This window comes from Helianthus annuus, chromosome 9 (genome assembly GCF_002127325.2).
Source record: "Helianthus annuus cultivar XRQ/B chromosome 9, HanXRQr2.0-SUNRISE, whole genome shotgun sequence".
In the NCBI taxonomy this organism is placed as follows: Eukaryota; Viridiplantae; Streptophyta; class Magnoliopsida; order Asterales; family Asteraceae; genus Helianthus; species Helianthus annuus.
The window spans coordinates 90,226,109-90,243,434 of record NC_035441.2 but is presented as its reverse complement, the minus strand read 5'-3'; the positions used below and the strand labels follow the sequence as shown (position 1 = coordinate 90,243,434).

The window sequence follows — 17,326 nt, the reverse complement described above, 5'->3', positions numbered from 1 at the left end:
TTTGGTAAAATAAATATAACTTTTATATTTATTACAAAACGCCTAAACGGCACATTATATTTCAACGTACGAGTTTGCAAGATACCATTTACTCTACATCTACTCGAGACGACTAACGAGATTATATTGATATATTTATATATTTTTTTATATATAAATATTTATATATTTTAAACCTCTTGGAAAACTAACTCCTTCCAAGACTTAGTGATTTTTCCACAAACATTAAACGAGACATAACAGATATATCTTCTTCGTTCTTTCTAAGTTAACAACTTACCGTCGAATCGTTCAATTAACGATTCGGTAGAGCTCGGTAACACATAGTTTAGTTACCGCTTTTATTTAGAATCTTATAAGATATTCCGTGTTAGGAATATTGTAGAATGCACGCTAGCAAGTCTCGTCTGGGAAATGACATCACGAAGTCGTAATTAGCTAGCTTTGCACAGGAATATTCAGGTGAGTTCATGTCCCCTTTTTCTTTTAACTGTTTTCAGTTTTATACTTCGGGGGTGAAATACATGTTACAATTATACAGACATTTTATACATGGTATGGTTAGCTTAAGGAGGGCATACGACTTAGATCATGTGAGTGGGTAGGCGGAAACTTAAGGCCATCAATCCTCGTTGTAGGACTGAGGGACATGAGTGATAAATCTATTTGGGTGTAGCGAGCCCACACCCGTGAGGCCGGGGCGGCCCATAGAGGTGATTGTGTCTTACAGCCGAAGCCCGGTAACAAATTTGCTAGGTTTGAGTTTTCCTGCATCATTTCACACATACCAGTGGCTTTGCAACCCATTGGTGATCTCTTTTTCCTTATTGCTACATACCAGGGACATACATATTTACAGAAATACTTGATTTATACAAAATAAATATCATGTTTTATATAAATTCAAGGCATAGGATTATGCGGGCATGGAGTCAAAGTCAGGGTGGGCATTGACGGTTATACAAATTTTACAAATACGAGAGTTTACAAATACATGGTTTTACGAACATAATGCGTTACCAATACAAAGTTTTCATATGACTTGGCAAGAAAATGATTTCTAAATTCGTTTTCTCAATATTATTTCACAAACCGGTTATTCAAAAGATTTATGTCAAATCTTTTACAAACAAACTATGAACTCGCTCAACTTTATGTTGACTTTTTCGCATGTTTCTTTCTCAGGTTGCATTTCTAAGACAAGGCACGGTTGGAATAGGAGGATCATGTGGAGTCGAGTACTTAGCGGGCGTTCGCATTCTAAAAGTCTTAGCTTATTTGCTTCCGCTGGCAATGAAGATACCAGTCCAGTCACGCCAGCTCTGATAAATTTCGGGGTGTGACATACTTAATATGGCAAGTGATTTCAACAGATATGAAAATAGTGTGCGGAAATAGAAATCAAACTTTCAAGAAACAAGAACTATAGAATTTTCAAGTTTATATCACTTTGAAACAAAATGGTTTACAAGGTGATTGTGAGGTTATTAGCTATTACAAATGAATACTTGTGTAATTCTGAGGTGAAAGCGCAATGGAGTTTTGTAGTATGTGTTGAATGCTAGGCTTAACTCATCGTCCTTTGCTAAAGAGCTTTCTGTTTATAGAAAGACTTGGGCATGAACTAACATTTGTTTATTCATGAACTTGTCCTGCAAAAAGTAGCTTTTTTAACTTATTCATTGAATCCAATAATGTCAACTTGCTTCGATAATTGTGGCAGGATAGAACCTGTTCAGACAAGTGGTCTTTATCAGAATTTCTGATAACCACTTCATCAGAAATTCTGATGAACAAATCATCAGAAAGTCCGATGATCAGATTTTACCAGAAACTGATGATATTCATCAGAAATATCATCAGATTGGTCTTTTCTGATAGCCTTCACTTGTTCTTAATCAGCTTCTGAGTCCAGAAGAAGATTCATTGTTCTTTTCAAGTGTCCTATCACGTTTTTTCTTGTTGTTTTGATCTTCAGGACATTATCTTCTTCTATAGATCAGGCTGAGTATGTTTTTCTTCAATACTTACATAAAAAGTTTCCTAACAAATTCCAAATCTAATTCCTATACAAATTCCAATTCCAATTCCAAATCATTGAGCAAACCAAGCGCCCCCCTTAATTCTTTTAGCAGAATCTACTTCATTAGGAACCTTTTCTTTAGTGATATCATCAAGTTGTGATTTTCAAATGTCCATTAGATTTTTTTCTGGTTCAGTTGGGTTATCGAAATTAACTAAAGTTTATAATAATACGCGTTTTAAAATCAAGAAATACAAATGATAATCACATAATCAACCCAATTAAACTCATGCCAAAAGCCTAAACAACTTAAAAGTCACCATGCCTTTCATTCTTTTGAGTTTACCATATCATTATACGAAATAGATGGTGTCAGCGTATGAAAACATACGTCACTAGAATACATTTAACAAAATAAATGTTTTTTCTGGTACCACGTAACACCGTTATTTACGTACATCTGCCATATCCTAAAGAGTCGTAAACATCCTAAAATCCAATAAGGTATTCAGTTATCTAGGATTTTTTCATTCCAATCATCAGGGTAAATTACATATGGATAGCAGGTAGACGAGCAACAAATTGCGTCACCATCCCCTTCTAAATAGAAAACCCTAATCTACTAAAAACAACGCCTCGCCCTGGTTAGTCTCACCAAAATTTAGTACAATTTTCTTAGGAATATTGGATTTTAATATCACAACTATTCGTCGTTGGCCACCAACAATCTCAACTTCAAAAATAACCACTAGCAGTCATAACTATTGACATATTGGCCACCAATGGACCCTGACTAACAGAACCCTAACGCCGTTAGTCTCCGGTCGCCGGAAAACCATTTTTGTCCGGAAAAAGTTTCTAAAGGTCCCATCTAAGGTTACAAAGAGGTTTAGGACGAAAATGTTGAGTTTTCCGGCCAAAAAATTGAGTTTTCCGGCAAAAAAAAAAAGTTTTCCATCGAAAAAGGAGTTTTCCGGCGACTTTAATAATTGGGGCTTTTACTAAAAAAAGTTCCCAAAGGTCCATAATAAGGTTACAAAAAAGTTTGGGATGAAAATGTTGAGTTTTCCGGCGACCAGAGACTAATGGCGTTAGGGTTCTATTAGTCAGGGTCCATTGGAGGCCAATATGTTAAAAGTTAGGACTGCCAGTGGTTATTTTTAAAATTGGGAACGACGAATAGTTAAGATTATTAAAATCCAATATTCCTGAAAACAGTCCAATATTTCTAAAACTTGTACCTAAAGATATGTTATTTGAATGTCTTTACATATGACAACACTAAGGATAATATAGAGTAAATTACAAGTTTTGTCCTTTATGTTTGTCCCAAATTTCAGGCGTTGTCCTTTACCTTTAAAATTGATGAGTTTTGTCCTTAATGTTTCGAAATACTGCACGTTATGTCCTTTAAAGCAAACCCAGTGATATTTTGCAGTGAAGTTATGTCATGTGCACTGCACATGAGGGTAGCATTGTCTTTTCACATCCTAATTTATAAATAATTTTTAGAAAACAAATAAAACATACCTATCTATCCTGCAATTTCTCTCTTAAACATACCCACACACACTCTGTCTCTCTTTCCATAACCTGCCGCCACCACCAAAACAGGCAGAATCCAACAACTCAACAAAATGTGAAGGCACAACATTAAGAAACATCTCTTTAGTAACACAATTCAACACATTTTCCCGCCATTTAGTAATAATATGATTCCGAATTAGTATATAATTCACCTGTTCAATCCCACCAACAACTGAAACAACCCCTGCATCAATTTCTTCTTCTGTAAGAACATCAACTGGGAAACCAGCAGTTAAAGCGATTAACACTTCTGAAGTTGCTTCTTTATTGATTACTATAATCTCATCGGATACATCTAAGGGTGCAGATTGGTTAGATCTAGGGTTAGGGTTTTTTTTTTTCAAAATTGTTGAATGAATTGGGGAGATTGTATACCTGAGTAGAAGAGGGGCTGCCGCGACGTTGTTTACGGGGGATGCCGAGGGTGAGTAAGTGGTTGACGTTGCTAGGGTTTGAAGGGGGAGAATTAGGGTTAAGGTTTGTGGTGGTGTCGGAGTGGGAGAGAACGATGGTGAATTGTAAGGGGTTGTGGATGTCAAGGAGGATTTGTTGTTGTTGGTTATCGTTTGGGGGATTCATGGTTTGAAGGTTGAAGAAAGATGGAAGATTTGTGTTTGGTTATTGAGAAAGATCAGAGAGAGAAAGAGATGAGTGTGTATTTAATTTTTTTAAGTGTTTTTTAATTAATAGGGTGAAAAGACAATTATACCCTCATGTGCCTAGCACATGATCTGATTTCACATAAAAAACTAACTGGATTAGGTCTAAAGGACATAACGTGCATGATTTTGAAACGTTAAGGACAAAACTCATCAATTTTAAAGGTAAAGGATAGCGCCTAAAATTTGGGACAAACATAAAAGACAAAACTTGTACGATTTACTAGATAATGTATTATCATATCTTATCTTCATATATAAATATATATAGTTGCACATCTTGTGAATAGTCGATATCCCTCTCACCAACTCTCAAACCTACTTAAAGTTTGGTGGGAAAATGATAGTAGACGAGGCCATGAGAATGATATGTTTACTTTAGATTGAAAAACATTGAAGAAGGGTGGGTAATGTTGTGATTTCGTAGGCCAACTCTCTATCTCACCAACCACCACAACATCCATTTACTCTTTCCTTTTCTTACGACGAAGTTCACGCTTTCATGTTTTTCTATTGTTTCAGTTTTCTGCACGAGTCTTTTTAGGAGATAGGTTATTTAACAACATGCGTCTTGAATTTAGTTTTAATTATTTATTTATGAACTTGACACAAAAATTATTAAGAAGGTATTATTTACGTGGATTATACCAAAAATTATTAAGAAACCACAAATAAAGATGAAAACAAGTTAGCGAAAGTCTGTGTTTATGTGAGAGTGTCGTAGGAAAAAAAAAAATGTAAGGCGATATACATAGCCTGATAAAAATGTAGTACGAATAGAAGACCTGTATTCTTAAGAATGGATAAGCTTTTCTAAACAAATAATATTAAATACTCTTGACTTGGTCAGTTGCATGTAAAATAAAACCCAATGAATTTATTTATTTATATAAAATCAGGAGTAAATTGCCAAAATCGTCCCTGATGTTTGGGCATATTTGTTATTTTCATCCAAAACAACTTTTTTACAATATAGTTTTTCACTTTTGAGATTTTTTGTCATTTCATTAAAACATTAATTTGCTTTATTTTTCTATCAAATATTTGGATGAAAATGGCAAAAATATCTCAAATCTCAGGGACGATTTTGGCAAAAAAAAAGGTCAGACATTTGGATGAAAATTACAAAAAAGAAAAGCCCAACGTGAAGGACTATATGGTACATAAAAGTTGTTTTGGATGAAAATGACAAATATACTCAATTCTTAGAGACAATTTTGACAATTTACTCTAAAATCAGAAACTAATGAAACTAAATTTAGAAAAATTATTAATCGGCTCATAATATTCTCCCTTGATAAATAAATTTTGAAAATAAGTACTACTTTGTGCCGTCAATCTACTCAATATATTTTCTTGCTTGCATTGCAACGGCCAACGTGGCAGAAATCTCGCCGTTGATTTCAATGGCCAATCGCACGGCCACCAACTTTTTCCAACAAACTCATCGACCAGCCGAACATATTAATACCAAATGTACTTCTATTTAAACACCTTCATCTCCCATAATTCTTTTAATTTCTCATCAAAAAAACACTCTTTTTTTCAGCAAAATATTTGAGCAAACAATCTTTTTTTCAACAAAATAAATGAGCAAAATGGAGGCTGCCAAGGAGGATCCATTGAACTGGGGTGTTGCTGCGATGTCGCTAACCGGGAGCCACCTTGATGAGGTTAAGAAAATGGTGGAGCAGTATCGAAATCCAGTGGTTAAACTAGGTGGCGAAACGCTGACTATTGCTCAAGTAGCAGCGGTCGCCACCAAGAATGCCACTGAGGTTATGGTGGAGTTGTCGGAGTCTGCTCGGGCTGGAGTGACCGCGAGTAGTGATTGGGTGATGGATAGCATGATGAAAGGTGGTGATACTTACGGTGTCACTACGGGTTTTGGTGCTACCTCTCATAGGAGAACCCAAGAAGGGGGAGCTCTTCAACAAGAGCTCATTAGGTATGTGTGTATATATCATAATACAAAAACCCGTTTTTAAGTAATAACATCACGTAAACTACATCACATTTTTACGTGATGTTTGATCAGATATAGGGTAAAGGGGGAAAACAAAGATGGTTGTAATACATAGTTTAGTTAAATTGAAAATTGGATCACTAGTCCATTTCTATATTTTTAAGTTTTCAATAATTGTGATTTTTTATCGTATGTTATTTTTGCGATAAATAATTAACACCACTAATTTGTTTAATTTCATAAACATATTTTCATTCGATATGATCATATCAGATATCACATTTAGAATTTATATATAAAAAAACTCTATCTCAAATGTTTATATTAAACGAAATATTAAAGAACTAATATTAGTTGGTGGGATGTTCTCACAAGACTCTTTCTCTTGAAGTTGGTGGACTTGGTTAACTAAAACCTTGCTGTCGTCTTTTATATAATATCTAGAGTGAATTGCAAGTTTTGTCCTTTATTTTTAGGTCATTTTGCAAGTTTTGTCCTTTATATTTAAATTTGACGAGTTTTGTCCTTTATGTTTGAAAATCAAGCACGTTTTACCCTTTGGGGCAAAACGTGCTTGATTTTTAAGGACAAAACGTGCTTGAATTTTTAAATATAAAGGACAAAACGTGCTTGATTTTTAAACATAAAGGACAAAACGTGCTTGATTTTTAAGGCCCAAAGGGGTAAAACGTGCTTGATTTTTAAACATAAAGGACAAAACTCGTCAAATTTAAACATAAAGGACAAAACTTGCAAAATGGCCTAAAGATAAAGGACAAAACTTGCAATTCACTCTAATATCTATTTTAATTAATCGTATTTACAAGAATTCTTATTTTGTTTCGGGGATGAAAGTGATTTGATATGAATCTGAAAGTATGAAAATATCAATAATATGATAATACAATGATCTAAATAGTTCATTTAAGTTGCAAATTGAATCATTACTCCATATATAAATTTTAAATAAATTTTAAACTTTCAATCTTTTATTTTTGTATTGTATGTTGGTATTCCAATAAATAATTAACACAGTTTGTGTTATAAATTTGTAATTAATTTCATAATCATATTTTGCATTCCATCTATGATCATATCAGATATCACATTTAGAAATTAGAAAAAAAAATGAGTTATTGGATTTTATCATTCCCAACTACGTTGTCACCCTCAACTATCACTTTGACGCCCGTCACCCAAACTTAACACTTAGTGTGTTCTGTCACCACGCCGTTAAGTAATCACTAACTTTTGATCTTGTTACTATACTTTTAAGGTATCCTAAGATCCCTAAAACCTTCCTAAGATCCCTATGACACCCCCAAAAGTATATTACCAAGATCTAAAGTTAGTGATCAGTTAACGATGTGGTGACATAACACACTAAGTGTTAAGTTGGGGGTGGCGGGCGTCAAAGTGATAATTGGGGGTGACATCGACAAATAGTCAATAGTTAGGTGTGATAAAATCCATTAACCCCAAAAAAATCTATCTCGATATAAGATACAAAAATTAGAACTCAGATATTACATTTATTGAAAATAAATAATAGGTTTTAGGATACATTAGAAAAAAAAAAAAAAAAAAAAAAAAAAAAAAAAAAAAACAGGTGATATCTTTGCCAGCAAATTGTAACATATCCCAAATGGAATTTGTATCCAAAATTTGCCGTTAAAAAAAAAATTATAACATATCCCAAATGGAATTTGTTTGTGGTATGTTGACGTTTTCTTGCATAAACGTTGGAATTTGTAATCGTGTGAATAAATTATTTCAGATCAATTGGGATTTTATAATCATATTTTGTGTTCAGTTGAGATGTCTAATTTCTTATAATAAAATATTAACACGTCTAATTTCTATAATAAAATATTTTAAAAATAAGATATAAGAATTTGTAAGAAAATTAGTTGTTAGCTTTTATATAAATAGTGAAAAGTTCAACTAATCAACTTTTTTTAAATGCTAATTAAGGTCCCTTATTTATATATGAAATAACCACTAATTTCAGCATTGTGATTTTTTTTAAATGAAGTTAAATATCTAAAAATTAATTATTATTTAGTGATTATTAGTTTCAATTTACAATAAACTGAATAATTATAAAACGAGATTATTATTTAGTATATTTTTTCCTTATTATTATCATAGGTTAAGTTATTGTACAAATGGGTCTTAACATACAAAATACCATTAACGTGAGAAGTGAAGGAAAGATGTTTTTTTCGAAATTTTTGTCCCATCTTATTAAGCACATATTGTAGTCCCAGAATCCAACAAAAAAAAATTTGTAGAGTAATTATAATTAATCAACAAAATTGTAGAGTAATTAAAGTTACCCTACAATAATTACTCTACTATTATAAAATCATAAAAAAATTTACATTTTATAACTAAACATCATTCTTAACAAACAAGGAAAACAAAGCTTCCTTCACTTCTTACATATTTTAAACAACTTTAACTTGTATAAAATAGTTTCACAACATTAAAACAAAAGCCAAGAGGTTTTTCTAAAAACAAAGAACATGGCTCGAAAAAATTAGAATGCCCACTCGAGCATAAGAGCCTTACGAGTCAAGCTTGAGCTTGACTTTTCATCTCAAAAGAATAAGGCTCTGATTATTGGCACACCTAAGTTGTCTATTTGTACACTTTAGAGTTTATATACGTCTCATACAGGTTTGTACGAGACGTATAGGGTTGCATCAAACTCAGTGTCTGACTGGTGTCAGTTCTCGTATAGCTGCTCTTATAGGCCGCGTGTAGGACCCTCGTATAGGTCTCGTGTAAGACTCCTACTATAAGCCTATATTGGGTGTATACAAGGAATGATTTTTTACAAAACATTTTATACAATATTAATCTTTTTAACAAAGTTTGATAAAAAAAAGAAGTTTTCTTTTTTAAATAAATAAAAAATAAGTATTTTTACAAACATTTTTATACAATACAAATCATTTTTATACGATACCACCTATCGTATTGTATAGGTGTAGCATAGGTCTTTTATTGGCCTCATATAAGCCTATAAGTGTGATATCGTATCGTATAGTGTAGTATAGGTCCTGTATAGGCCTATAGGTGTAGTATCGTATAGTATTCGGTCGTATGGTATTGGTCCTATAGAGGACCATCGATGTAGTTTCATATAGCATAGTATAACTTAAGTCTCGTATAGGTGTGGTGTGGTGTGGTGATGTGTAAATCCCATATTGGCCTTGTATAAGCATGTATGTGTAACATAGCTCCCGTATAGACATATATTATACGATATTACACATATATGCCTATACGAGACTTAAGCTACACTACACTATATGATATGATACGATACTACACCTATATGCATATACGAGACCTATACAACACCTATAGGCCTATAGGGACCTAAACTACACATATAGGCCTATATGGGACCTATACTACACCTATAGGTCTGTACGGGACTTATACTACACTTATAGGCCTATACGGGACCAATATTACAACGATATATTATAGTGTACTATACTATAATAGTATAGTACACTATAGTATAATAAACCATTGGGTGTCAGCCCAATGGCCACCAGCCCGCATTCTAACCCGGAGGTGGCGGGTTCGAGTCTTGCTCGTTCCCAATGCCCCTACGGTAGCGGATTTACCCCCAGACTCAGGCTTGCTGGGTGGCGGTTTGCGAGGTGGGATCACCTCGGCGGTTGGGAGGACCGTGGAATATCCCCCCTACTATAATACACCTATAGGCATATACAGGACCTAAACTACACCTATACGATACGATACGATAGGATATGATATTATATTACACCTATAGGCTTATACGGGACCTATGCTACAACTATACAATGCTTTAGTATAGTATACTATACTATAATACACCTATAGGCATATACAAGACCTATACTACATCTATATGATACTACATTATACGATAATATACAATACAATACGATACTATACTAAACCTATGGGCATATACGAGACTTATACTACACTATAGGGGTGAGTAAATTAACCTCCATAACCGATAACCGAATCATAGCCGATATAACCAAACTGATTTTAACTGATAATCAACATAACTGATGGTTATGATTATGAAACTTTAGTTAACCGACCAATCGGTTATAGTTATAGTTATGAAGCTTTGATTAACCGATATAACCAAAACCGAACCGAACAATGTTAAGTCTATAATTCTATATAAAAGATTTATGTTTTACACTAACCATGTAGAGGTATTTTACTAGTATAAAAGTATTTTAGTAACAAAATGATAGTGATGTAGATGTCTTTAATTTTGATGAACAACTGATGTGTTATGATCATATGAATCTTTTGTATGAAAATAACTATATAATTACTTTATTAAAATGGATCTCACATCAGTTTTTTAATCAAAAAAATATAGTCTTGGTTATCTTATAAAAAAGGTCCAATCTAAATCCAACATGGTGGGTTTCATTCTTATTTTGTAGGCCCATCAGCGTATATTTTTTTAACTTTACTCGAAAAGTTAGTTTGAATAAGTTAAAGTTTATGGTTAATACCAAAACCGACTTCATAACTGATTAGCCACGATCGGAGTCCTATTATGGTTATGGTTAAGAAAATCCATAACCGAAGTTAGCGATTATGGTTATGGTTAATGGTAAAAATCAAACCAAATTGACTCATGCACACCCCTACTACGCTATATGATACGATACTACATTCATAGGCCTATACGGGACCTATAGGCGACGATACGATGTTTAACAATGTTTTTTATTATTATTTTTTTTGTAAAAAAATTACTTATTATAGAACTTTGCTAAAATGATAAATATTGTACAAAATTGTTAAAAAAAAAAAACATTTTACCCCTATTGGGTTGTGTATAGCCCAAAAACTAAGGGTAAAATGGTCTTTTTTTTCTATACGTCCCATATAGGCATGTATGAAGCGTATACAAGGGGCAAGTTTGGTTTAAAAAAAAACATTTTATCCCTGGTTTGGGGGATATACGCAGCCAAAACCAGGAGTGAAATAGTCATTTTTGCCCTTCGTATACGCCTCTTATAAGCCTATACGTGACGTATATAAGTTTTTTTTACAAAAATTTTTATACAATATTTGTCCTTTTAGCAAAATTTTATAATAAATATTTTTTAAAAATGATAAATAAAAAACATTATTAAGTATCGTATAGTATAATATAGGTCTCGTATAGTCCTATGTATGTAATATCGTATCGTATAGTGTAGTATAAGTCTCGTATAGACCTATAGGTGTAGTATAATATCATATCTTATCGTATAGTATCATATTGTATTGTATCATATAGTTTAGTATTGTGTCATATAGAGTAGTATAAGTCTCGTATAGGTCCCCTATAGGTCTTGTATAGTCCTATAGGCCTATACGGGACCTAAACGACACCTATAGTCCTATACTACACCTATAGGCCTATACAGGTGTTGTAGTATAGTGTAGTATAAGTCTCGTATAGGTCCCCTAATGGTCTTGTATAAGCCTATAGGCCTATACGGGACCTAAACTATACCTATAGTCGTATATGAGACCTATACTACATCTATAGGCCATACGAGACCTATACTACAAATATACGATATGATGTAGTATACTATACTATAATACACCTATAGGCATATACGGGACCTATACTACACCTATACGATACGATACGATACTAAACTATACAATACGATTGGATATGATACTATACTACACCTATAGGTCTATACGGGACCTATACTACAACTATATGATGCTATAACATATTATACTGTAATACACCTATAGGCACCTATACTACACCTATACGATATGATCCTACACTATACGACAAGATATGATACCGTACTACACCTATAGGCCTATACAAGACTTATACTACACTATATGATATGATACGATACTACATCCATAGGCTCATACGAGGCCTATACAAGACCTATACGAGACTTATACAATACTATACTATATAACATGATACATAACAATGTTTTTTAAAGTACTTATTATAGAACTTTGCTAAAGCTATAAATATTTTATAGAACTATAAAAAAAACATTTATATACGCCCCATATAGGCCTATACGAGGGGAAAAATACCCATTTACCCCTGGTTAGGGCTACGTATAAGCCCCAAACCAGGGGTAAAATTGTTTTTTTCCTATACGCCATGTATAGGTCTATACGAAGGGTATGGGACATGATATGACACAATCAGAGATTCTCTTGGAAATTAAAAAAGGCGGTTATACGCCCTGTACAGGCTTGTACGAGGCATATATATGGGTCCCATTGGGTGTGCAAATAGGCAAATGGGTGTGCAAGTATGCAAACCCTAGAATAAACATGTTAATCAAAGCTAAATCCTTTAATTTCATCTCCAACTCAACCTTACTTGTTAGACTCGTTTACACCCTTGTACGGATTAAATATTTCCATATTTTGTAACACATAATTGTTTTTAATCAAACCATTCAGATTCTTGAATGCCGGAATCTTTGGCACTGGAACAGAATCTGACCACAAGTTGCCACAAACCACCACAAGAGCCTCCATGTTGGTCCGAATCAACACCCTCCTCCAAGGCTATTCTGGCATCCGATTCGAAATCCTGGAAGCCATCACATCCTTTCTCAACCACAACATCACCCCATGCCTCCCCCTTCGGGGTACCATAACTGCCTCTGGCGACCTTGTCCCACTCTCATACATTGCCGGAATCTTAACTGGCCGCCCTAACTCGAAAGCCGTTGGCCCAACCGGAGAAATGCTCAACGCCACCACCGCGTTTCAACACGCGGGGATCACCACTGGTTTTTTCCAGCTACAACCTAAAGAAGGACTTGCCTTAGTTAATGGGACCGCAGTTGGATCTGGATTGGCTTCAGTAGTTCTTTTTGAAGCCAACATTCTTGCGGTCTTGTCCGAGGTCATATCTGCGGTTTTCGCTGAAGTAATGCAAGGAAAACCGGAGTTTACTGATCATTTGACACATAAATTGAAGCACCACCCTGGCCAGATTGAGGCTGCTGCTATCATGGAACATATTTTGGATGGTAGTTCATATGTGAAAGAGGCTAAGAAGATACATGAACTTGATCCGCTACAAAAGCCGAAGCAAGATCGGTATGCGCTTCGTACGTCGCCGCAATGGCTCGGTCCGCTTATCGAAGTGATTCGTACCTCGACGAAGTCGATTGAAAGGGAGATTAATTCGGTTAATGATAACCCATTGATTGATGTTTCGAGAAACATAGCGCTTCATGGAGGGAACTTTCAGGGCACCCCGATAGGCATGTCGATGGATAACACTCGGTTAGCCATCGCTTCCATCGGGAAGCTCATGTTTGCTCAATTTTCTGAGCTAGTAAATGACTTTTACAACAATGGGTTGCCGTCAAATCTGTCAGGTATGTAGAATAGTGAAAACCACATAAAATATGGTATATTATTGATCTACTATTTACAATATTCAATGACGATAGTTATAAAGGAAACCTTATTAAGTCATATCTTTTAACTAATATATTATCGTTAATACCAGGTGGTCGAAACCCTAGTCTAGATTACGGGTTCAAAGGGGCTGAAATCGCCATGGCGGCCTACTGCTCAGAACTCCAGTTCCTGGCTAACCCAGTGACCAATCATGTCCAAAGTGCCGAGCAACATAACCAAGACGTGAACTCGTTAGGGTTGATTTCTTCACGAAAAACAGCTGAGGTCGTTGAGATTCTAAAGCTAATGTCATCAACTTACATGGTATTGTTAGTAGACTATATTATTGTACTCCTATAAATAGTTGATCAACATTACATAATACCTTACAAGGTTTTGATTATTCAACAGGTAGCACTCTGCCAAGCAGTCGACTTAAGGCACTTGGAGGAAAACCTAAAGTCCACGGTTAAGAAAGTGGTTAGCCAAGTGGCTAAGAAAGTCCTAACCACGGGTTCCAACAGCGAGCTTCACCCGTCTCGGTTTTGTGAGCAGGATTTGCTCAAAGTTGTAGACCGTGAACATGTGTTTTCTTACATTGACGACCCATGCAGTGCAACATACCCTCTCATGCAAAAGCTAAGGCAAATCATAGTTAACCATGCACTCGCAAACAATGAAGCCGAAATGGATTCTAACACATCGATCTTCCAAAAGATCGTTGTGTTCGAGGAAGAACTACATACCCTTTTGCCAAAAGAAGTCGAAAACACTCGACTCGATCACGAAAGTGGGAAATTGGGCATATTGAACAGGATTGAGGAATGTAGATCCTACCCATTGTACAAGTTCGTGAGGACAGAGCTTGGAACCGGTTATTTGACCGGAGAGAAGACGGTGTCACCTGGGGAGGAGTTTGATCGGGTTTTCTCAGCAATATGTGCTGGAAAATTGATTGATCCTTTGCTAGATTGCTTGAAGATGTGGGAAGGGACTCCCCTTCCTATCTCATAAGTGAAAGTTGATACATTTGGGTTATGATTTATTTATGTGTCATGTAAGTTACATAAAACCACACTTTTTTTAAGGTTTGTAACTGGATTTATTAAAGGTTTGTAACTGGATACATACCTTGTCGATCTTGTATATTTAAATTTGTTGGATGATCAAATTGTAATATAAAGTTTTTATTTTGGTTTTTATTATCAAATTGTTGTATTAACTATCGAAATTTGTTGAACGACTTTTGGAGGCACCTTTTGGTTTCGTTTTTCATCAACATCTCTCAAATCTTAAATAGAAAAGTCATTAAGTAGAAACATTGTAAAAGGATTTTGACTCAATTTTTTTTTGGGTTAAAAATCACTTAAAACAAGTAAAATAACTTGAACTAATCAAGATTTAAATTTATTAACACAAATAAATACAACTTTAATTAATCGGGATTTATATTTAGTAACAAAAGATGAAAAACTAAACTAAAATTTTAGGGAAGATAAACAAAATTAGTAGATGAAGAATACGTGAATATTAGGACCGGGCAACCCGGTCCATCTTTAAGATCTGCTACGTCCGGACTTGTTGAAAGAATAATATTTCTTTTGCCAGTTTTATATTTGAAATTGTTATATTGTCACGATATAATACGAAGATTGTTTTGGTAGAGATGTTAGGAAGCAATTCTGTCAACTAGAGTTAAAATAAAAGACTAAAATTAAATGAGTGAAATTGAACAAAAAAAAATAGAGGCATAGGTTTTTGGGTTTGTTTATGGGTATTCTAGTCCATCAAATGCAATAGTTTTTCTCTTCTTCATTTCCCTCCGTTTTTAAAACGTTAATAACTCTTTCATACGACATTATTTTTTTTTTATAAAAATTGCACCATAAAAACGGACGTTTTTTTATCTTTAGAACGACTATGCTTTTGCTATACTTTTGAAAAAAAATCGGAAACCTAGACGCGTAAAACGCAATGGACACAAAACACAAAAAAATGACTTTTTTCCTAAAATTCATTGGACTGAAAACAAAAAAAAATGTTCTTTCTAAAACGCAATGAGCAAAAAATACAAAAGAATATGTTCTTTCTAAAACGCAATGGACTAAAACACTAAAGGAGGTGTTCTTTATAAAACACAATGGACTAAAAACACAAAAGCAAGTGTTCTTTATAAAACGCAATGGACTAACACACAAAAGAAAATGTTCTTTCTAAAACACAATGGACTAAAAACACAAAAGAAAGTATTCATTCTAATACGCAATGGATAAAAAACACAAAATAAAGTTTTCTTCATAAAACGCAATGGACTAAAAACACAAAAGAAAGTGTCTTTTCTAAAATGCAATAAACTAAAAGCATAAAAGAAAGTGTTCTTTCTAAAACGACTAAAAACACAAAAGAAAGTTTTCTTTCTAAAATGCAATAAACTAAAAACATAAAATAAAAGTGTTTATCTAAAACACAATGGACTAAAAACACAAAAAAATGAGTTTTTCTAAAATGCAATTCAAAAACTCAGATCGTAAAAATCAATGATTGATGAAAATCTTTAGATTTCTTACATAGATCTAAGTCGATTTCTTCAACGATTGACGAAATTTAAATATTAAAAACATTGATCAACAATCGAATCGAGCGATCGCTTCAAAATCATGAGAAAAAAAAATCAAAAATTGTATAAAATCAAACTGGGTTTCTTCAAAAAAAAAGTTGAAAAACACGTTGATTGATTGATGAAGAAAATTGTAATATGATGTAGTGATCATAGAGAGAGAAAGTGAAGAAAAGGCCGAAGATTATATGTTTTGAATACGAAGGGAAAGAGAAAAAGAGAAGATGAGATGAGATTGACTTGTAACAACCCGCACTTTCGTACTTGTTACTCTCGTTACACTCGTTACGCCTAGCACCAGAGATTCGAATCATAATGTAACTACATCGCTTACAACGCTACTTTGTTATTTCGCATTATATCGCATACTTTCAACGCGCTACATCACACATCACAACGCATACTACACTAACGCTAACGATGACATCGCGTGAGTACTTAAGCCACTCCCCTCGCTCGCCGTAATGCAATACAAATGCTAACGATGACATCGCGTGAGTACTTAAGCTACTCCCCTCGCTCGTCGTGATGCGACGCAAACGCAACGCAAACTCGAAACACAGTTACTTATGCTATGACCTATTATATAATAATAATAATAATAATATCTGAGTATTAAACATGTCTAAACTCGCACTCGCTGGCACGCGCAACTCAATTTATCGCACTGAAGCACAACATAACATGACGCTACTTATCTCGGTATAACGCTTAAAGTACCCACAATGCTTAACGCAACAAAACACGTCGAACGAAACGAAAGTTGGAAAACTAACAAACGAGATCAGGTTGTCCGAATGGACATCCGATCGAATGAACTTCCGTCCGGATGACCATTCAACCGAGAGCCATCCGATCCATTTGACCGCCTTAACTTTCGGCTTTTCCTATAAATAGGGCCATTGTGTCTCATTTCAACACTTTGGTTCTCTCATCCGACCACTCGCTCCCAAGGCACTTTCAGTCACTTTTCATCACGATTCAAGGCCATTTCGTAAGTATTTCTCCTCAAATCTTGT

General features: G+C 34.4%; 1 protein-coding gene across 1 annotated transcript; it reads left to right on the top strand.

The window, feature by feature from the left end:
- Positions 1-5,775: 5,775 nt before the first annotated feature.
- LOC110877696 (phenylalanine ammonia-lyase) lies at positions 5,776-14,921 on the top strand. The gene is made up of 4 exons (XM_022125889.2): positions 5,776-6,217; positions 12,734-13,665; positions 13,800-14,014; positions 14,102-14,921. Exons 1-4 carry the CDS (start codon positions 5,859-5,861, stop codon positions 14,702-14,704), a joined length of 2,109 nt encoding a protein of 702 aa, XP_021981581.1. The 5' UTR covers positions 5,776-5,858; the 3' UTR covers positions 14,705-14,921.
- Positions 14,922-17,326: the final 2,405 nt, after the last annotated feature.